We start from the raw sequence: 22892 nt of genomic DNA, 5'->3' as shown, positions 1-22892 counted from the left end.
GTGTATACTATAAGAGCATAAGGATAGAGAAGCAGGAGGTAGTCAGGGAGGAATAGACATTTCCTTAGTTTACAAAATGGAGGCACAATAGGCATGTGACAGGACAAGGTCCATAGTCCTAAAACAATCTGAAATTTGTGTATATCCTTGACTCCTTGCCAAAGAAAGCTATGACTTGGGCTGGAGAGATTGCTCAGTGGTTAAGGTACTTGCCTCCCTCAATAGCCTAATGACTGGGGTTCAATTCCCCAGTACCCATGTAAGCTAGATACACAAACTGATGCATGCATCTGGAGTTCATTTGAAGTGGCTAGAGGCCCTGGTGTGTCCATATATCCCCCCCATCAAATAAACAAATAAAAATATTTTTAAAAAGAAAGTTGTGACTATTATTACTTAGGAAACAGAGAGGGGAAAGGTCATCTTCAAAACTTAAATTACAGGGCTGGAGAGATGGCTTAGCGGTTAAGCGCTTGCCTGTGAAGCCTAAGGACCCCGGTTCGAGGCTCGGTTCCCCAGGTCCCACGTTAGCCAGATGCACAAGGGGGCGCACACGTCTGGAGTTCGTTTGCAGAGGCTGGAAGCCCTGGCACGCCCATTCTCTCTCTCTCCCTCTATCTGTCTTTCTCTGTGTCTGTCGCTCTCAAATAAATTTTAAAAAAAATTAAAAAAAAACCTTAAATTACAGTGGCTTAAGTACTGGCAAACACTTTAAGCCAAAAGTAGTTAGAAACAGGGTTTGGGGGTACTAGAGAGATATCTCAGTTAGTAAGGTGCTTAATTCACAAGCATGAGGACCTGAGATTGATCCTCAGTGTCCACATAAAATGCCAACCATGGCAGGCATGCCTTCAATCCCACTGCATAAGAGGCAAAGACAAACAGTTCCCTGGGGCTCCCTAGCTAGCCAGTTTAGCTTAATTGGTGAGTTTCAGGCCAATGACAGATCCTTTCTCAAAGGAGATAAATGGTGCTCCTTAGGGTAATACCCAAGGATGTCCTCTGACACACATGTGTGCACCTCACACACACATGAACATGCATACACAAGTACATGTGTACCATATACACACTCACACATACACTATCCAACAAACAGAGAAATAGGGGTTTAGCCACCATTTGCCCCCTTTATCCAAATCAGTTGACCCAGGTTGAGAAGAGACTTGAAAGAAAACCTATATAGGCCTTACATCATGTCAGGACCTGATCCTGCTTAACATTCATTAAATGATAAACTATACATTACAAGATTTTAACCAAAAATGATTCATATTGTTACAATTTATAAACTATTTTAACATACTCACCTCAGGAATTCCAGAGCCACAGGCATAAGGTGCAAACACCTTCACAAGAGATACAGCAAGAAAGGCAAACAGGAGAGCCCAGAGGACATACATAAAATAATTCACTATGTAGGCAAAGGCTCCCTTGAAAAGGAGAAAAAGACACAAGTTATTTTATTTTAGATGGCCTGAGTGAGAAATATAACTTTTGGGGGTAATAGTTTGCAAGAAAAGACTGGGATGAAAAAGACCAACATTAAATTGCTTAAATGCTTCTTTCAAAATTGTTCAGCAAAGCAATTACTGACACACTGTCAGGCCACTTGCTTCTGAAAATTAGATGTTATGTTATACTCAAAGAGAAGTCATAAAGGATTCAAAGAATGGACAATCAGAAAGAGCAAATTGAAAACTCTGAAACACCATTCTTTTTTCTTTTCTCTTTCTCTCTCTTTTTTTTTTCTTTTTTTTTTTGAGGCAGGGTCTTACACTAGCCCAAGTTGATCTAAAACTCACTCTGTAGCCCCAACCTGGCCTTGAACTTGCAGTAATCCTCTTGACTCTGCCTGTTGAGTGCTAGAGTTAAAGGCATGAGTCACCATGCCTGTCCACAATTCATGGTTTTTTTTTTTTTTTTTCAAGGTAGGGTCTCACTGTAGTTCAAGCTGAACTGGAATTCACTATGTAGTCTCAGGGTGGCCTCAAACTTACGGTAATCCTCCTACATGTTTTCATTTAAACATTTATTTATTTATTTGTAAGCAGACACATATGGAAGAGAGACAGAGAGAAAGAGAATGGGTGTACCAGGAAATTCTAGCCATTGCAAACGAACTTCAGGTGTATGTGTCACTTTGTGCATCTGGTTTTGCGTGGGTACTGGGGAATCCAACCTGGGTTGTTAGGCTTTGCAGGCAAGTGTCTTATCTGCTAAGATATTTATTCAGCCCACATAATTCACCTTTTTACAAGGTAGGGTCTTACTCTAGCGCAGGCTGACCTGAAACTCATTCTGTAGTCCTAGGTTGGCCTTGAACTCACAGTGATCCTCCTACTTCTGCCTCCTGAGTGCTCGGATCACAGGCATGTGCCACCATGCCCAGACAATTTACTTTTTATGTAAGTATTTTGGAAGGTTATGTAGTCAAATTGTGTATGAGTGTGTTTTTGTCTGTGTGTGTGTGTATGTTAGACATACACATGGTATATGCACATGTGTATATCCTGTTGCAGCATCCCATAGGCTCATCTGCAGTGACCACAGGAAAACATTAGGTGACCCCTCCATCACTCATATACCTGTTTTTTTTTTTTTCCCACCTTAAGACAGAGTCTCTTACTGAGTCCAGAATTCACCATTGCCCCAGGGATTCTCTGGCCTTCCCCAGACCTTCCCCATAGGACTAGGCTATAGGTGCGCATTGCCATGCCCAGCTGTTTATGTGGGTTCTATAGATTCAAATTCAAGTAATCTAAGGCCCCTCAGACCCTCATGTTTGTGCAGGAAGCACATCTTAAACATTGAGACATCTCTCTAGCCATTTTGTTTTACAATTTTTATTATGGGCTGGAGAGATGGCTTAGCAGTTAAGCACTTGCCTGTGAAGTCTAAGGACCTTGGTTCAAGGCTAGATTGCCTAGTACCCACATAAACCAGATGCACAAGGTGGTGCATATATCTGGAATTCATCTGCAGTGGCTAGAAGCCCTGGTGCACCCATTCTCTCTCTTTCTCTCTGCCTTTTTCTCTCCCTGTCTGTCACTCTCAAATAAATAAAAATCAAAATTAAAAAAGAATATATATATATATACATACATATATATATATATATATATATATATATATATATATATATATATACACACACACAACATGATGTGTTTGGGGGTGGAGTTGTTTTGCTTTTGTTTCTAGGGATTTAATCTTGGGTCTCACAAATGCTAAGTTAAGTATATGTTCTACCTATGTATACTTAGGTATACATTCAGTTCTGGTGTTTGTTTGTTTGTTTATTTGTTTGGTTTGCTTGTTTGTTTTTTCCTCTGAAGTAGGGTCTCACTCTAGCTCAGGCTGACCAGGAATTCACTATGTAGTCTCAGGATGGCCTTGAACTCACAATGATCCTCCTACCTCTGCTTCCTGAATGCTGGGATTAAAAGTGTGTATGACCAACATGCCCAGCCGGTTTTGTTATTTTAAGACTGAGTCTCATATATCCCAATCCTCCTGCCTCCATTTCCTAAGTGCTTGTATTGTAGGTATGAGACTCCATGCCTAGAATAGTAAAAACATGTAACATCTACTCTTAAAAAATCTTCAATGTGATCACCGAGAGTTCGAGGCCACCCTGAGACTACATAGTGAATTCCAGGTCAGCCTGAGCCAGAGTGAGACCCTACCTCGAAAAACCAAAAAAAAAAAAAAAAAAACAAAAAACAAAAAAACTTCAATGTGCAGTATTCATAATTATAATCCTCACGTCGTATTATTAGCTCTCTGAACTTATTCTTTCTACCTAATTGCAAATTTATACCTTTAGTATACTTCTCACTGTTCCATCCTCCTCCCTGCATATAGGAATCACCATTTTACTATTTCTAGTTATTCGGCCTTTAAAAACATATAGCTGGGCCTGGTGATGCATACCTTTAATCCCAGCACTCAGGAGGCAGAGGTAGGAGGATTTCCATGAGTTTGAGGCCACCCTGAGAATACAGAGTGAATCCCGGGGTTAGCCTGGGCTACAGTAAGACCCTACCTCGAAAAACAAAACAAAACAAAATCCACATATAATGATGATACCTTGGGAGAGAATTTTATTCTCATAGATCTAGCAACAAGGATATGAGCAGAAACTATCTGGCACTAACAATTCCAGATCTTCGAAAGAATAAAATGGCAAGCCAGACATGGTGGCTCATGTATGTAATCCCAACACTCAGGAGGTGGGAAGTAAAAGGATTATCATGTGTTTGAAGCCGGCCTAAGTTACAGTTAGTTCCAGGTCATGCTGAGCTAGAGTGAGACCCTGCTTCGAACAAACAATGCAATGACTATAGTTATTTTCTCTTTCTTTTTTTTTTTTTTGAGGTAGGGTCTCCCAGTAGCCCAGGCTGACCTAGAATGTACTTTGTAGTCCAAGACTGCCTTGAACTCATGGCAATACTCCTACCTCTGTATCCCAAGTGCTGGGATTAAAGGGATGTGCTAAATAGTTATTTTCATATGGATGAAAAGTGGTAGAAAGTCAATCTAGTTTTGACCACTAATAAGAATTCATAAACATTACGTGGCTGATATATAGTGCTGCCTAACAAAAAAGTAATTTGGGGAATGAGAGGGTTATGTTAAATTACATGGAACACAAAGCTAAATGGACTTTGGAAGTTTCGAAGCCTAAAACTCTACTGAAATAATTCACTGGTCTAGACAAGAAAAACCAGAATGTTCAGGTTTCTTTTGTTTGTTTGTTTTTCCAAGGTAGGGTCTCACTCCAGCCCAGGCTGACCTAGAATTCACTACAAAGTCTCAGGGTGGCCTTGAACTCACAGCGATCCTCCTACCTCTGCCTCCCTAGTGCTGGGATTAAAGGCGTGCGCCACCACGCCCACCATGTTTGTGTTTCTTAGTAGTGAGTCTGACACAGATTTTCCATAATCTTAATTCCTCAGAGGAGCAGGCAACTAAGCTTTTGCCTTTAAATGTAGTTTATGAGCAAGAAGATGCCAGAAATAGGAAATAAATAAGGAAAGGGAAAGTAACAGATGCTGGCCAGAGAGAGAGAGGCCAATTTCTTGGCAAGACGAGACTTCTTAAAGCCTAAAATATTCTTTCCCAAGGCAATGATTTCATTCATAAAAAGTAAAGTCAGAGAAATCTGTTATTCAAGAAAATTTCAAGATCCAGTTTGCAAATGACTGTTGGAACACTGACACACACACACACACACACACACACAGAGAGAGAGGGAGGGAGGGAGGGAGGGAGGGAGGGAGGGAGGGAGGGAGGGAGGGAGGGAGGGACACAGAGAGAGAGAGCACTAGTTACAGGGCAATATAAGGTCGTCTTGTGGTCATAGAACCATATTATGTCTTTATTGCTGTGGTAGTTACACAGACCTCTACAAGAGATGAAACTGCAGGGCTACAGATTCTCTTTCTTCCTCTTTCCCTTCCCTCCCTCCCTCCCTCCCTCTCTCTCTCTCTCTCCCCCATACACACTTACACCACTGTGAGATGAAAACGGTTAGAGATGGGCTGGGTGTGATGATGCATACCTTTAATCCAAGTACTTTGGAAGGTAGAGGTAGGAGAATTGCTGTGAGTTCAGGGCCACTCTAAGACTACATAGAGAATTACAGGTCAGCCTGGAGCCTAGGGTAGAGTGAAACTCTACCTAAAAAACTGGTTAGGGTGTTGGTCAGTATTAGAGTGCTTACTTAGTATGCTTAAGGCCCTGGGTTCAATCTCTAGCACTACCAAAAAAAATAATAATAATAAAGTTGGAGAGGTGGTTTTGCAGTTAAGGAAGGCAATTGCCTATGAAGCCTAAGGACCCAGGTTCAATTCCCCAGTACCCACATAAGTCAGATGTACAAGGTGACACATGCATCTGGAGTTCATTTACAGTGGCTAGAGGCCCTGGCACACCCATTCTCATTCTCTCTCTCTCTATCTCTCTCACTTTCAAAATAAACAAACAAGGGCTGGAGAGATGGCTTAGCAGTTAATTGCTTGCCTGTGAAGCCTAAGGACCCCGGTTCGAGGCTTGATTCCCCAGGACCCACGTTAGCCAGATGCACAAGGGGGCGCACGCATCTGGAATTTGTCTGCAGTGGCTGGAAGCCCTGGCGCGCCCATTCTCTCTCTCTCTCTACCTCTTTCTCTGTCTGTTGCTTTCAAATAAACAAATAAAAATAAACCAAAAAAATTAAAAAAATAATAAAGTACAGATACCTATAATATGGGACACTTAATTCATCAGGCAAATGATCTTATTTAAAAAAAATAAAAATAAATAAACAAACAAATAAAACTTTAAAAGATGAAATAAGGGGCTGGGGAGATGGCTTAGTGGTTAAGTGCTTGCCTGTGAAGCCTAAGGATCCTGGTTTGAGGCTCGATTCCCCAGGACCCACGTAAGCCAGATGCACAAGGGGGCGCACGTGTCTGGAGTGCGTTTGCAGTGGCTGGAGGCCCTGGCATGCCCATTCTCTCTCTCTCTCGCCTTCTCTCTATCTGTCACTCTCAAATAAAAACAAATAAATAAATAAATGAAATAAGACCTATGTACCTGTATCAATTTTCTGTACTATTGTTATGCCAAATGTTGACCACTGAGGGAGGTTGCATAAAAGGTATAAAATACTATAAAACACTTTCTTTTTAAAGGAAGGGTCCAACTCTAACCCCAGCTGACATGAAGCTCACTCAGTAGTCCCAGGCTAGCCTTGAAATCAGTCATCCCCCTACCTCGGCCTCCCAAGTCCTGGGATTAATGGTGTGCACCAAATCCAGGCATGGTGGTGGCACACACCTTTAATCCCAGCACTTAGGGAGGCTGAGGTAGGAGGACAGCTGTGAGTTCAAGGCCAGTCTAGGACTATATACCAAGTTCTAGATCAGTCTGGGCTAGAGTCAGACTCTGCCTCCAAAACCACAAGCAAATAAAAAAAATAGACAAAGGCAGGGTAGGACTGCTTACAACGTAGTCTTCCAGACACAAAATATCCTGGACATCTATAAACTCACAATGCCTCGTATTACCTACACAGGACCCTCATAATAGGAGGAAAAGATGATGACATGAAAATAAAAAAGAAAGAAAATAAAAGAGAGACTAAGCTGGGCGTGGTGGCACATGCCTTTAATCCTAGCACTCAGGAGGCAGAAGTAGGAGGATCACTGTGAATCTGAGCCACCCTGAGACTATATAGTTAATTCCATGCCATCCTAGACCAGAATGAGACCCTACCTCTAAAAAACAACCCCCCCAAAAAAAGAGAGAGATTAATTGAGAGGGGGAGGGGATATGATGGAGAATATATTTGTGAAGAATGGGGGGGATTATGGTTTATTGTCTATGATATGGAAGTTGTCAATAAAAAAAATAAAAATAAATCATGGAGCTATTCTGGAAGCTGAGACAGGAGGATAAATTACAGATGAGGGATGAGAAGATGGATAAATGGTAAAGGCACTTGCATGCAAAGCCTGCCAGTCCAAGGTTCAATCCCCAACCACACATAACAAGAGTCCATGGCACGTATACACTCCCCCCCCCATGTATGTGCAAATTACTTTTTTAAACCTCAAAGCCTAAATAAAATATTTTTAAAAGGGGGGAACTAGGAAATTGCTCAGTAGTTAAAGCACTTGCTTGTAACATCTGAAGGCCCGGGTTTGATTCCCTGGTACCCACATAATGCCAGATGCACAAAGTGGCACATATATCTGGAGTTTATTTGCAGTGGCAAGAGGCCTTGGCATACCCACTCTGTCTCTCCCTTTCTCTACTCTTCAATAAAAATATTTTTAAAAACTCAAAGCTGGGCTGGAGAGATGGCTTAGCAGTTAAGGTGTTTTCCTGCAAAGCCAAAGGATCCCGGTTCGATTCTCTAGGACCCACGTAAGCCAGATGCACAAGGTGGCACATGTGTCTGGGATTTGTTTGCAGTGGCTGGAGGCCCTGGTGCACCCATTCTCTCTCTGTGTAACACTCTCTTTCTCAAATACATGAAATATATTTAAAAAAAAAAAACTCTCAAAGCTGATAGGGACATTTACTAGGATCTTAACTTGTATGTGTGGGTATGTGTGTGTGTGGGGGGGAAGGATGTGTGTGTATGTGTGTGTGTGGAGAGAGAGAGAGAGAGACAGACAGACAGACAGACAGACAGAGAAAGTGTGTGTGTAAGGGTCTTACTATGCAGCCCTGGTTAGCCTGGAACTTGTTACATAGGCTAAACTGGACTTGATCTTACAGCAATCCCCTTGTTTCTGTTTCCCACGTGCTAGAGTTATTGGATTGTGCCACCTTGCCTGGATCATTTTTTTTTGTTTAATTTTTGAGACAGGGATCATTATATAGCACTGGCTATCCTGGAACTCAGTACATAAATTAAACCTACGTTCAGTTTGTAGTTATCTTCTTGTCTTCACTTCCCAAGTACTCAGATTATAAGTATATGCTATCACACCTAGCTTTCAAAAGAAAATAAATTTTCCAGTCCTTAATCCATTTTATTTTTATTTTTTATTAACAACTTCCATGATTATAAAAAATATCAGATGGTAATGTCCCCCCACTTTCCCCTTTGAAACTCCATTCTCCCCCTTTCAATCAGTCTCTCTTTTATTTTGATGTCATGGTCTTTTCCTCCTATTATGATGGTCTTGTGTAGGTAGTGTCAGGCACTGTGAGGTCATAGATATCCAGGCCATTTTGTGTATGGGGGGAGCATGTTGTAAGGAGTCCTACCCTTCCTTTGGCTCTAACATTCTTTCCGCCACCTCTTCCGCATTAGACCCTGAGCCTTGGAAGGTGTGATAGAGATATTGCAGTACTAGGCACTCTGGTCACTTCTAAGAAAATAATTTTTAAGGGGCTGGGAAAATAACTCAGTGGTTGAGCACTTTCTTAGTATGACCAAGGCCCAATCCTATATTTACTCTTTAGTACATAAGAAAATAAGACAATTATTTTAGTTTTTTTTTCATAATAAAAGTTTTTTTTTTGTTTTGGTTTTCAAGGTAGGGACTCACTCTAGCCCAGATTGACCTGGAATTTACTATGTAGTCCCAGGGTGGCCTCAAACTCACAGTGATCCTCCTATCTCTGCCTACCGAGTGCTGGGATTATAAGTATATGCTACATTGCCTGGCTTCATAATGAAACATTTAAAAATAAACAGAGAAAGAGGCAGGCAGAGAGAGAGAGAGAGAGAGAGAGAGAGAGAGAGAGAGAGAGAGAGAGACAGACAGAGAGAGAGAAAGTATGGGCACACAGGGGCCTCCTGCCACTACAAAAGAACTCCAGATATATGTGATGCTTTGTGTATCTGGAATTATGTGGGTACTGGGGAATCAAATCTAGGCCATCAGCTTTTGCAAGCAAGTACCTTTAACCACTGAGCTAGTTCTTCATCCCCCAAGACAAATTTTCACATTCCATTTTTATTTCTATTTATTTATTTGCTTTCCAAGGTAGGGTCTCACACTAGCCCAGGCTGACCTGGAATTTTCTATGTAGTTTCAGAGTCACCTCGAACTCACGGTGATCCTCCTACCACTGCCTCCTGAGTGCTCCCAGCCCTTGGGAGGCAGAAGTAGGAGGATTTTTGTGAGTTCGAGACCACCCTGAGATTACAAAGTTAGTTCCAGGTCAGCCTGGGCCAGAGTAAGACCCTTTCTTTAAAAAAATAAAATAAAATCACTGTTTATATTTAGATTTAAAAAAAAATATTTCTTCCAAATATTCAGTAAAACTTGGTACTCTAGAAAAGCAAGTAACAGTTTTATCTGCCTTCTGGAATGTTGACCATACTCCAATTTGAGAAAAAAAAATGTATATATATATGCTTTTATATCTGACTTTACTATTTCCCTGTGTGTGTTACTTGCCATCTCAAATTGTTTGCAGATCAATATGGGTAATGTTTTAAGTTTGTTATTTTACTCACTAATAATCATATATGTGAGCCAGGCATGGTGGCACATGCATTTACTTCCAGTACTTGGGAGGCAGAGGTAAGAGGATTACTGAGGCCAGCCAGAGACTGCATAGTGAATTCAAGATCAGCCTGGGCTAGAGTGAGACCCTACCGGGAAACACAAAAATAAACAAACAAACAAACAAATAAATATTTGCTAGACAACAACAAAGATACTGATTTGGGCTGGAGAGCTGGTTCAGCACTTAAGGTGCTTGCCTGCAAAGCCTAATGACCTGAGTTTGATTCCCCAGTATCCACATAAAGCCAGATGCACAAAGTGGCACATATACCTAGAGTTCATTTGCAGAGGATAGAGCCTCTAGTGAGCCTATTCTCATTCTCTCTCTCTCCCTCTCTTTCTCTCTCTCTCGACATGGCACACATGATTTCAATATTACCACTCAGGAGGCCAAGGAAGGAGGAGCATTATGAGCTTGAGGCCAGCCTAAGACTACATAATGAATTCCAGGTCCACATAAAAAGATACTGATTTGATTATAAGAAGGGATTGTGGATTTTTCCAAGTTTCTATTATTTTAGCAAGAGGTATCATACCTTAATATTCTAATGCTGAGGAATAAATCACTTTGAGTGTCTATATGATAGACACATATTAACCCATTTCATAATCTTTGTGAGAAATTACAGCTTACCTGTTGTCTGCTTCTGACATTTCAACTCAAATTATTAGGGTAAGATAATTTCACTTACATTGTGTTACTAATACCTTAAAAAACCCCACTTGATTTATTTAAAACAAATCAAAGTTTCAACGTAAGCAACAAATGTCACATATCAGAAGAGATGAAATTAGAGCTGTACTTACACCACAGAAAAAGACAGTGGGCACCAGTTCCTCTTTCCATAAAAAGAAAAATAGGGGAAGATTCCACAAATGCCATTAGTATGGCATAAGAGATGAAACAAATATAAGAATAAAACTCAGTAGTTCAAAAATTATCAGTAAATGTTACCTGATCGGTGCTGATTATAAGCTGGGACCAGCTATTCCATTCTGGGCATTTATCTCTCTCTTCAAAGGTGACATGCTCAGAGTTCCAGCAACAGTGCTCATGATTAAACCAGAATCCCCCTGTGCATATTCCTTCTTTTAAGTCTGTCATCCAATGAGCAGAGATGTCTATCAGACCAGCTAAGGAACCTGATTTGCAAGCAGGAAAGATAAGGCCAAAGTTAAATTCCATTTTTAAAACTCTGGTTATCAGTATTCAGAATAAGCTTTAGGGCTGGAGAGATGGCTTAGTGGTTGAGTGCTTGTCTGTGAAGCCTAAGGATCCTGGTTCAAGGCTTGATTCCCCCTACCCATGTTAGCCAGATGCACAAGGGGGTGCATGCATCTGGAGTTCGTTTGCAGTGGCTGGAGGCCCTGGCGTGCCCATTCTCTCTCACTCTCTCTCTCTATCTGCCTCTTTCTCTCTGCCTTTTGCTGTCAAATAAATAAATAAACAAACAAACAAATAAATAAATAAATAGCCAGAATAAGCTTTATCAGCCAAAATAAGGAAAAAGGAATTGAAGAGACAGAAAAGTATATACTTTCCAAGTCCATCTGCTACTTCTTTCTAATTGTTGGTTTATTTTTTTTTTCACTTATTAAATCTCCATTAAACAGAAGTATCTTTGGAATTTGCATGTTAGGAGGGCCTTAAAAAGAAAACAAAACAGTTGAGTAATAAAGGTACTAGTGAATTGTTCTTTATGCTGAGTTGACATGGAAAAGGCATTATTTAGACTTTATGAAGATCACTCTATACAGACAGTAAAATTTAAGATATGTAATGTGGTGGTTTGAATAGATGACCCCCAATATATTCAGTATTTTACTTGCTTGTAGTTTGCATCTGCAGCCACCTAGCTGGAGGCAATGTCACTGGGTGGATCTTAAGGTGTGGTGGTGGGTTTCAGATTTCAATCTAAATATATGCACAGTGTGCCTAGCAGGAGTTCCTGAAGTATGCTGTACTGTGTGGCTTTTGTCCTGTGCTTTTCTGTCTCTCTTTGCTTGGACTTGTGAAGGCAGGCCAACTCCTTTGGCCATTATTGAACTTCCCCTGGATCTGTGAGCTTCAATAAATATCCCTTCCTCCATAACTGTGCCTGGTCTGGAAGTTCATCTCAGCGAACCTATAGCTGTCTGCTACCTGTGACTAGGCTGAGTGTGGTGGTGTACACCTTTAATCCCAGCACTCAGAGGCTGAGGCAGAAGGATGTCATGAGTTGGAGGCCAGCCTGGAGCTATAGAGTGAGTTCTTGTCAACCTGGGCTAGAGTGAGACCCTGCCTTAAAAATAACAAAAACAAAAACAAAAAGTATGTGACTTGCCCTATGTTAAGAAAATGTGTCTTGCTCACAATAAGGAATATTACATGCTATTATTTGAGATGGCTAGGAAGACAGCCAATGAAGATTATGGGGTGGAAAGGATAGTAGGGTTTTACACCACAGACAAGAGAATTTGCACAATGGGAGGAAGGCATTCAAGGCTAAACAAGCTAATTTTATAAAAGCACAAAGTATGATGTGTACCAAAGGTTACAGGAGACATTGGTACTTCCTGAACAGAGAACATAAATACCTTGAAATTTTCTTAGTGAGAAGAAGTAAATGCCATAAAGACCATCCATCAAAGAAAATTATGAGAAAATACAACAGTGGACAAGCAAGTCTTATATTTGGCCAGCTAAGCCAAATGAGCTACCGGGTGCAATAGTGGCACATCTGTCATGGTGGAAACCAGATGCCCTCTAATTAGACTGGAGGCCTGCTCCATGGGCGAGAATACATCCTTGATACTGAAAACCTATAACAGAGGTAGTCACAAGCCCTAGGGGTGTAATGTCTGCTGGTGTCTGGCTAAATGTATACACTATGCTCACCAAACTGCCCAGTAAGCACTTCCCTTAATGTTCATACCCATATATTAATGTTACTCTCACTTTTTCCTTAGAGAAACTTCTCTTTTCAGATGGCAGTGACCTTGGGATGACTCAGAAGGCATCATGGTGCTGAGAAGAAGTAACAGAGGGGTGCTCACCACTGCAATACCTCTATCACACCTTCCAAGGCTCAGGGTCCATTGCGGAAGAGGTGGTGGAAAGAATATAAGAGCCAACGGAAGGGTAGGACTCCTAACAATGTGCTCCTCCAGACACAAAATGTCCTAGATATCCATGACCTCACAGTGCCTGACACTACCTATACAAGACCATCATAATAGGAAGAAAAGATCATGATATCAAAATAAAAGAAAGACTAATTGAGAGGGGGAGGGGATATGATGGAGCATGGAGTTTCAAAGGGGAAAGTAGGGGGAGGGAGGACATTACTATGGCATATTGTTTACAATCATGGAAGTTGTTAATAAAAATAAATTACTAAAAATATAAATTACTTTAAAAAAGAAAACTATGAGAAAATAAACAATTAATTGGAGATATAAACACTATAGCTAATAAACTGATGGGCTAAAATAGTTAATGTTCTTTAAATATTGACCTTATCAGTTCTGTTATCCAGATGGAGAAACTTCATCAGAGAAATTAAATGACCCAGAATGATACTTCAAGAAAATAGTAAAGGGTTGGAGAGATTGCTTAGTGGTTAAGACAGTGGCTTGTAAAGGCAAAGGACCCAGGTTTAAGTCCCCAGGACCCAGGACCCAGGACCCTGGTAAGCCAGATGCAAGGTGCTGCATGTGGCTATAGTTTGTCTGCAATGGCTGGAGGCCCTAACACTCCCATTTTTTTCTCTGTCTGCCTCTCTCTCTCAAGTAAATAAAAATAAAAAATATTTTTAAAGAAGAAAATAATAAAGAAGCTGGGCATGGTGGCACATACCTTTAATCCAAGCACTTGGGAAGCTGAAGTAGAAAGATCATCTGAGTTCAATGCCACCCTGCAACTACAGGTCAGTAAGACCCTATCTCAAAAAAACAAATATATATACATATTTTAAATATATCATAAAATTTACAGCTTCTGGTTTCCCAGACTGGTTCTGCATTCAGACACACTTTCTATTGTTGTTCTCTATTGCTTAAAAAACAAAACACCCAGTGTGTGAGAGAAAAAAAATATTCACTGGCTACTTTTTGACAAGAAATACATTAAAGAGTTGAGTGGCCTGGATATTCATGACCTCACAGTGCCTGACACTACCTACACGAGACCATCATAATAGGAGGAAAAGATCATGACATCAAAATAAAAGAGAGACTGATTGAGAAGGGGAAGGGGATATGATGGAGAATGGAGTTTCAAAGGGGAAAGTAGGGGGGGAGGGAATTACCATGGGTTATTGTTTACAATTATGGAAGTTGTCAATATAAATAAATAAATAAATAAAAGTTGAAGATATTATGCCAACATTCCATGAGAAAGGCTATGTTGTATGCATGTATTGATAGGTGCAAATCCAGCACATACAGTTTGACAGCTACTTTTGGCCACTCTAGCCCAAAGCCTTCTCTGCCCTCTTTTTTAATTTTCTTTCTTTATTTTTATTTATTTGACAGAGGGAGAAAAAGAATGGGCCTTGCAGAGCCTCCAGCCACTGCAAACAAACTCCAGATGCATTTGTGCCTTGTGCATCTGGCTTACGTGGGTCCTGGGGAACCGAGCCTTGAACCAGGGTCCTTAGGCTTCACAGGCAAGCACTTAATCACTAAGCATCTCTCCAGCCCCCCCTTCTCTTCTAATTATTTTTTTTTGATTTTTCGAGGTAGCATCTCACTCTAGCCCAGGCTGACCTGGAATTCACTATGTAGTCTCAGGGTGGCCTTGACTTCACGGCGATCCTCCTACCTCTGCTTCCTGAGTGCTGGAATTAAAGGCGTGCATCACCACACTGGGATCTTCTCTTCTAACTCTTATACTCAGTGTCTGGATTGATACAGTTAACATGACATTTTAATTGCATAGTTTCCTTCATTCTCTGGTTGTTCTATGTGTGGGTATAGTAGTTTATCCAGCATTGTTACCCTTAATACTGTCTTCCCTTCTACTTCCTACTTCTCCCCCCACCCCCTAGTTGGCTCTTCTGTTTTATCAGGTTTCCCTGCCCCAAAGCATAAAATTTTGTCCCTGTCACCATTTCAAGATTTTGTTTCTCCTCTCTTTCCAATGGCTACCAAAATGTGTAAACTGATTGCCTCCCTTTGAAATCTAGCTCCTAATATACATATGAGATATTTTTTTAAAGGTAGGGTCTCGCTCTAGCCCAGGCTGACCTGGAATTCACTATATAGATTCAGGGTGGTCTCAAACTTGTGGTGATCCTCCTATCTCTGCCTCCAGAGTGCTGGTATAAAAGGCATGCACCACTGTGATCAGCTTGATCTTTTTTTTGTTTTTCAAACAATGTAATGTTTCTAATATCTATACTGTCTGTGGTCGTTTAATTCAGGTGTCACCCATAAACTTAGGTGTTCTGGATATTAGGTTCCCCAGCTGATGGCAATTGGAAATTAAAGCCTCCTGGAGGTGGTGTATTGTTGGGGGCAGACTTATGAGTGTTACAGCCAGTTTCCCCATGCCAATGTTTGGCACACTCTCCTGTTCCTGTTGTCCACTTTATGTGGACCAGGGGGTGATATCCACCCTCTGCTCATGCCATTGTTTTCCCTGCCATCATGGAGCTTCCCCTCGAGCCTGTAAGCCAAAATAAACTTCTTTTTTCTCCACAAGCTGATCTTGGATGGGTGATTTCTACCAGCAATGCGAACCTGACTGTAACAGTAAAGTGGTACCAAGGAGTGGGATTGCTGCTAGACACCTGAGTGTACACCTGACTGTGTGGCTTTGGCCTTTTGGAGCTGATTTTCAAGAGGAATGTGGAAGGATTTGAAACCTTGGCCTAAGAGATGCCTTGCAGTGGGGTAAGTACAGCTTGATGGACTATTCTGGTCAGAGTTGACAGATCTTAATGCAGTAAGAACTATGGACTGTGAGGTTTGGTTTATGAGGGTGAAAAAGAGCTTTGCTTGGACTGAGCTGGTAGTTTGTGTGAGAGGCTTGGTGGTATGCCAGTGTCTTGAGAAGTTGTGTAGGGTTGCTTTGCGTAGAAATGAACTAGTGTGAGCAGAGGGAAATGGCACAGTAAAAATGAAATCTTTGGTCCTAAACTGCTGCCGATTCACTTGCAAATTGTTTGAGAGATTACAACCATTGAGATTGGGCCAGCTGACCTGCACTGGGGCAACAGGAAGAATGTAGACTCTTTTGAAGGGGCCTGAGTGCTCAAGGAGTGTCCTCTTCTTCAAAGTCTGCTTTATCCCCCCCACTCCCGGATTAACAAATTTGCATTCTACCTAGTATTGTGGAGTATAAGAAATGCAGGAAAGAGGGTCATTGAGTTTGCAACACGGTCTTGTGTTTTGGAAATGGCCATGGGCAGTGTGAAGCAGGTTTGCTGGATGCCTGCATAGAGACCCCATGGGGCCATGAATATGAACCATGGGTTACAGTGGAGACCCAGTGGAGATTTCAGGACCACAAGATGGCTGCCAAGGAAAGCTGCCGGTCCTGGATAGAGTTTTCCAGGACTGTGAGTAGCCTAGCTGGAGGGGCAGAATTGGAATTCTAGAGACTTGGTGCTGATTAGAATTATTGGACTTGGAGATTTGTCACTGGCTAGAGTTGTTGGACTTGAAGCTACAGAGTTTGATATTTTCCTGGTTGTTTTAAATCTTGTATTGGCTGAATGTTTCTTTGCTTTGCCCAATGCCATCTTTTGCAGTGTGAATGTTTATTATGTGCCATTATGGGTTTTGGGGGGATTTTTTTGGTATTAGGGTTCAGTTAAAATATATTGGACTAGGGGGTGTATGAACATCATTGAATTGATAAAAACTATGGGGAATTGTAATGATGAATGAATGCACTGCATTTTATTTCATGTATGGTTATTAGTTTATGGGGGCCAGGGGTAGAATGTGGTGGTTTGATTCAGGTGTCCCCCATAAACTTAAGTGTTCTGGATGTTAGGTTCCCCAGCTGATGGCAATTGGAAATTAAAGCCTCCTGGAGGTGATGTATTGTTAGGGGCAGACTTATGGGTGTTATAGCCAGTTTTCCCCTGCCAGTGTTTGGCACACTCTTCTGTTCCTGTTGTCCACTTTGTGTGGGCCAGGGGGCAATGTCTACCCTCTGCTCATGCCATCATTTTCCCCTGCCATTGTAGAGCTTCCCCTTGAGCCTGTAAGCCAAAATAAACTTCTTTTTCCCCACAAGCTGCTCTTGGTTGGGTGACTTCTACCAGCAATGCAAACCTGACTGCAACATTGCCCAACCTTTCCTCTGCCATTTTCCTCCCCTTAGCCTCTCTGCAGCATTTCCCTAACAAATTTCCCAGCCAACTATTAACCACTCCAAACATATTATATTCTCTCTCCTGGGAGGTTCAGAAAGCTGAGCTAGTGTTCTCGACCATAGGCAAGCAAACTACAACTTGAAGGCCAAATCTTGCTTGCCTCTATATTTGCGAATAAAGATGTCCCAGAGGCAGCCAGATTCATGTTTGCCTATAATTATGGCTGCTTTTTTGTCATAACAACTGAGTGGAGTGGTGTTATAATGCTAATTTGACTCATGGATTCTAAAACACTCACTATCTGGCCCCTTCACTGAAAAAAAGGTTGTCAGTCCATACCCCAGACAGCTTTTGAAAACCTAAGCATGGATGAGTCACTCCTTATTTGAGGTAGTCATTTTCTACTCTATGGCTCATGAATTATCATCCCTAGATAAGAGAGGCAACAGCTGAATTAAAAACTGCATTAAAAAAATGGGGCACTGTGCCAAGTACCAGACCTCATTTAATCCACATATAAAACTTTTAATATAGATACTTATATTATCTCCGTATTATAAATCAGCACACTAAAGCTTTTAAGAGTTAAGAATCTTGCCAAGGGCTACAAAACTAACAAACAGTGGTACTGGAATTTAAAATTTAGCTGTTTGAATCTAGAATCTGTGCTGTGAACTGTCACCTTAAACCATCTCGTGCAGCATTCCCACCTAACTTCTAGTTTGGCTAAAGATTCCAGATGTTGGGCTGGAGAAATATCTTAGCAGTTAAGGCGCTTGCCTGCAAAGCCTGTGGACCCAGGTTCAATTCCTCAGGACCCACATAAGCCAAATGCACAAGGTGGTGCTTGTGTCTGGAGTTCATTTGCAGTGTCTGGAGGTTGTGATGTGCCCATTTCTCTCTCTCTTTCTCAAAAAAATGAAGTTAAAAAAATTAAAAAGATTCTAGATCTTCCTAGACCCCATCGTTTAGTGTTGTAAGGATATGGCTTCTTGGCCTCTCTACCCTGATATCTTTAGCTTTCTGCCTGCTTTGAAACTTGCTTTAAAGCCGTATTTTCACTGCACTATTCTTATATTGTATGTAGGTGGAGAATCCTTAATCTTAAAAGTTACACATTCTTTAACTTCATGTGCTAGTTTGTTGCCAAAATCCACATAGAAAAATGTGTGGCAACTTAAGTCTATAATCCCAGAATTTGTAAAGTAAAATCAGCATAATTTGAGGCTGGCCTCAAATTTGGGTTACACTGTTGAGTCCAAGGCCCTGGGCAACACAGTAAGACCCTATTTCAAAACAAAACAAGTACATTAAAAATCAGTTAGCTTCTGATCCTAGCACTGGGAAGATCTCCATGAGTTTGAGGCCACCCTGAAATTCCATAGTGAATTCCAGGTCAGCCTTGGCTAGAGTGAAACACTACCTTGAAAAAATACAAACAAAAACAGCCATGTGTGGTGGTGTACGCCTGCTCTCTGCACTAAGGAGGCTGAGGCAAGTGTATCACAAGTTGGGGCCAATCCTGGATTACATAGTAAATTCAAGCCTATCCTGGCCTACATAAGGAGATCTTCTGTGTCTTATATGGTGCTTGCCTGCCTAAGCCTAATGACCCAGGTTCAATTCCCTGGTACTCCTGTAAAGCCAGATGCCCAAAGTAGTGCATATATCTGGAGTTTGAACCAGATTGCCAATAAATTTTTTGAAAATTTAAAAAAAGAATAGCCAGTCATGGTGGCATATGCCTTTAATCCTAGCAGTAGGGGAGCAAAAGTAGGAGGATCACCTTGAGTTTAAAGCCAGCTACCATGAGACCACATCATGAATTCTAGGTCAGCCTGGGCTAGAGCAAGAGACCCTACCTCATAAATACCAAGAAAAAAAAAAAAGCTGGGGGTTGTAGATCAGTAGGAGAGCTTGGCAAGTATGTACAATGTCCTCAGCTTCATTCTCAGGACTCCAAAAGCAAAAACAGCTGCAAAATGTCTCAGTAAGTTTTCTACTACATCTTCTCTTCTAAACCCCATGCAAAATTAAGAAAAATAAAACACTACCTCCAGAAACTGGGAAGACAGCTCAATAGTTACAGGTGCTTGCTTGCAAAGCCTGCCAGCCCAGGCTCAATGTCTAATATCCACGTAAAGCCAGATGCAAAACGTGGTGCATATTGGTATTCATTTGCAGGCAAGAGACCCTGGCATGCCCACCCACCCCATACACATGTACAAATAAATAAATGCTTGCAAAAATTATCTCCAACAGAATGTCTTTTCCTCAAGACCACTGAAACACTGTACTAACTTGCACTTTAAAATGGCCATAGTCCAGATGCACAAAGTGGCATATGTATCTGGAGTTCATTTGCAGCAGCAAGAGGTCCTGCTGCACCCATTCCCTTCCTCACCCCACCCTCTCCTTGCAAATAAAAAAAGTAATTTAAAATGAGCATAGTATCTTATGGCATACAAACAGGATTTCAAAGCATTTCCTCATTTATTTAAGGGGAGTTATGCAGGCATTACTACTCCTTTGGAGATAGGATGGTTGAGCTTCCAAATGGTTCAGCAGCAATTCATTTCAGGTGACTTGACTCAGTTCCTGACTTGGGAAAGGGGCTCACCACAATTCTGAGAGATTTGTTTTGGAAACAACCATTGTTTACCATACCTGATAAAAGCCCAATAAGGAGCATCAACAACCAGCCAGAAAAGGCATCGCTCACACTGTGAATTAAGGCCCATGTAGACTCTTTGCTTTTATTGGTAATCTAGGAGAAAAGGAGAAAAAAGAGCATTGGTATACTCTACACAACTTTCCTTCATCTCAAAATGGCTCTGTAGAGAAACACAGTAACAAACTACCTGGGGATTGAGAGCATTTGTGAATTCTCACATAATACTTAGCCTTAGCTAAACCAAATTTCATCAGGAACTTTGAGATTTATTGAACTCTACCTATCTATTGTAATGTCCAGGAGTGCCCCCATTTCTCGACTAATTTCCTGTACCATCAACCCCCTTTGTCTCTTGTAAGGGTCTCTTTCTTCCCCAAACAGCTATCCCAAGAATAGTTAATTCACAGGGAATAATTTTATGGTTTGGCAATGAATAAACAAATGTTGGCTTGAGTCTTGGAAATACTATTTGAGGTTAACTAATCTGGGGCTGTGGTTCGGGCCTGGAAAATTCCCACAAAGCCTTAATGGTGATCGCAGATCACAACAGATACTAAGTGATACCAGTGACATGTTTTCATTTTCAGAAAACTAAAGGTCTATCTTAATGTATCAGGATGTACAGCAAATTTTATTGTTTAGGTCCTACCCTTGTTGATGTTAGCCTTCAGGGTCTCTGTTTTTAAGTAGACAAATTTATCACTAGTAATCCCCCCTTTTCTTTTGTTTTTAAAGTTTTTAAATGTATTGCTTGCTTGTTTATTTATTTATGAGAGAAATAGAGAGGAGGCAGAGAAAGAGAGAATGGGCATGTCAGGGCCTCTAGCCACTGCAAACGAATTCCAGACCCATGATGTCCAGATGCATGTACCACTTTATGCATCTGGCTTATGTGGGTCCTTGGTAATCAAACCTGGGTCCTTTGGCTTTGCAGGCAAGCACCTTAACCACTAACTATCTCTCTAGTCCCACTCCCCTTTTTTCTGTACCACCAATTCTTTCTTTCTTTCCTTTTTTTAAAAGTTTTTTCAAGGCATGGTCTCGCTCTAGTCAAGCAGACCTGGAATTCACTATGTGAATTCAGAGTGGCCTTGAACTCACAGAAATCCTCTAACCTCTGCCTCCCAAATGCTGGAATTAAAGGTATGCACCACCAGGCCTGCCACCATTTCTTTTTGTTTGTTTGTTTGTTTGTTTGTTTTATTTATTTGAGAGCAACAGACAGAGAGAGAGAAAGAGGCAGAGAGAGAGAGAGAATGGGCGTGCCAGGGCCTCCAGCCACTGCAAATGAACTCCAGACGCGTGCGCCCCCTTGTGCATCTGGCTAACGTGGGTCCTGTGGAATTGAGCCTCGAACTGGGGTCCTTAGGCTTCACAGGCAAGCGCTTAACTGCTAAGCCATCTCTCCAGCCCACCATTTCTTATATTTGAAACTTATCTACTCCATCTTCATTTATAGCAATATTATAAATAATAAATCATAAAATTTCAAAATGGGTTTTTAAATATATTTTTGAGGGCTGGAGAGAGCTTAGCAGTTAAGGCACTTGCCTGCAAGCCAAAGGATCTCAGTTCGATTCCCCAGGACACACTTAAGGCAGATACACAAAATATTTGGTGTTTGTTTGCAGTGGTTGGAGGCCCTGACACACCCATTCTCTCTCTGCCTCTATCTCCCTCTCTCAAATAAATAAATAAAAATAAATATATTTTTTAAATAAATATTTAAAAAAAGTATTGGGGGCTGGAGAGATTGTTCAGTGGTTAAAGGTGCTTGTTTTCAAAGCCTTAAGGTCTGGGTTTAATTCCCCAGTACCCATGTAAAGCCGCATACACAAAGCAGGCCATGCATCTAGAGTTCATTTGCAGTGTCTAGAGGACCTGGAGCATGCATTCTCATGTTCATTATCTCTGTTCCCCCCCCACACACAAAAACAAATGAATATTAGAAAAGATTCAGTTCAAACACCAAACACTGGTCTGATGAACTGACATGACACATATGTATGCATACTCCAGAAATCTTATGAAAAACAGTATCTTATAAAGATAACCAATTGGAGTTATGATAACAAAATTCAGTGGAATCTGGATATGGTGGCTCAATTCTATAATCCTGCTGGCCTTAATTTGATTCCCCAATGCCCACATAAAGCCAGACAAAAAGTGGTGCATGAGTCTGGAGTTTATTTGCAATGACAAGACACTCTGACACACACATACACATAATTAAATAAAAAATAAAATTCAGGGTTGGACAGATGGCTCAGTGGTTAAGGGGCTTGCCTGCAAGGCCTAATGACCTGGGCTTGATTCCCCAGTACCCACAGAAAGCCAGATGCACAAAGGGAGACATGCAACTGGGGTTCATTTGCAGGGTTCTAAGGCCCTGGTGTGTCCAATTTCTCTGTCTCTCATATCTTTCTCTGCTTGCAAATAAATAAATAAATGAAAATATTTTAAAACTTAAAATAAAATTCAGGGATTAAGAAGAGTCTTTTATATCAGGCACGGTGGCCTACTCCTTTAATCCCAACACTGGAAAGGCAGAGGTAGGAGGATTGCCATGAGGTCAAGGTCGAGGTCACCCTGATACTACATAGTGAATTCCAGGTCAGCCTGAGCTAGAGTAAAAACTTACCTTGAAAAACAAAATAAACAAACAAGAGTCTTTTGAGCCAAGCCTGTAATCTCAACAATTCAGGAACCTAAAGCTGGACTCCAAAGCCTGAGCAAAGTATGTTCAAGGCTAGCCTCAGCTACCTAAACTTAAAAAAAAATTAATTAAAATAAAATAGGGGCTGGAGGGATGGTTTAGCAGTTAAGGCATTTGTCTGCAAAGCCAAAGAACCCAGGTTCGATTCCACAGGACCCATGTAATCCAGA

At 41.2% G+C, this 22892-nt stretch overlaps 1 protein-coding gene across 3 annotated transcripts in view; it reads right to left on the bottom strand.

The window, feature by feature from the left end:
- Positions 1–22892, bottom strand: part of Clcn5 (chloride voltage-gated channel 5) — a 251784-nt gene that overhangs the window by 28114 nt on the left and 200778 nt on the right. For all 3 annotated transcript variants that reach the window (XM_045141109.1, XM_004670060.3, XM_004670061.3), the window contains 3 exons: positions 20000–20099; positions 10978–11165; positions 1311–1433 (listed from right to left, as the gene is read on the bottom strand). In XM_045141109.1, the coding sequence (XP_044997044.1) occupies positions 1311–1433; positions 10978–11165; positions 20000–20099 (411 nt within the window). The remainder of the gene's footprint in view (positions 1–1310; positions 1434–10977; positions 11166–19999; positions 20100–22892) is intronic.

Source organism: Jaculus jaculus, chromosome X (assembly GCF_020740685.1).
Source record: "Jaculus jaculus isolate mJacJac1 chromosome X, mJacJac1.mat.Y.cur, whole genome shotgun sequence".
NCBI lineage: Eukaryota > Metazoa > Chordata > Mammalia > Rodentia > Dipodidae > Jaculus > Jaculus jaculus.
The sequence above is the reverse complement of the archived record's forward strand: the minus strand, read 5'-3'. Positions and strand labels throughout refer to the sequence as shown.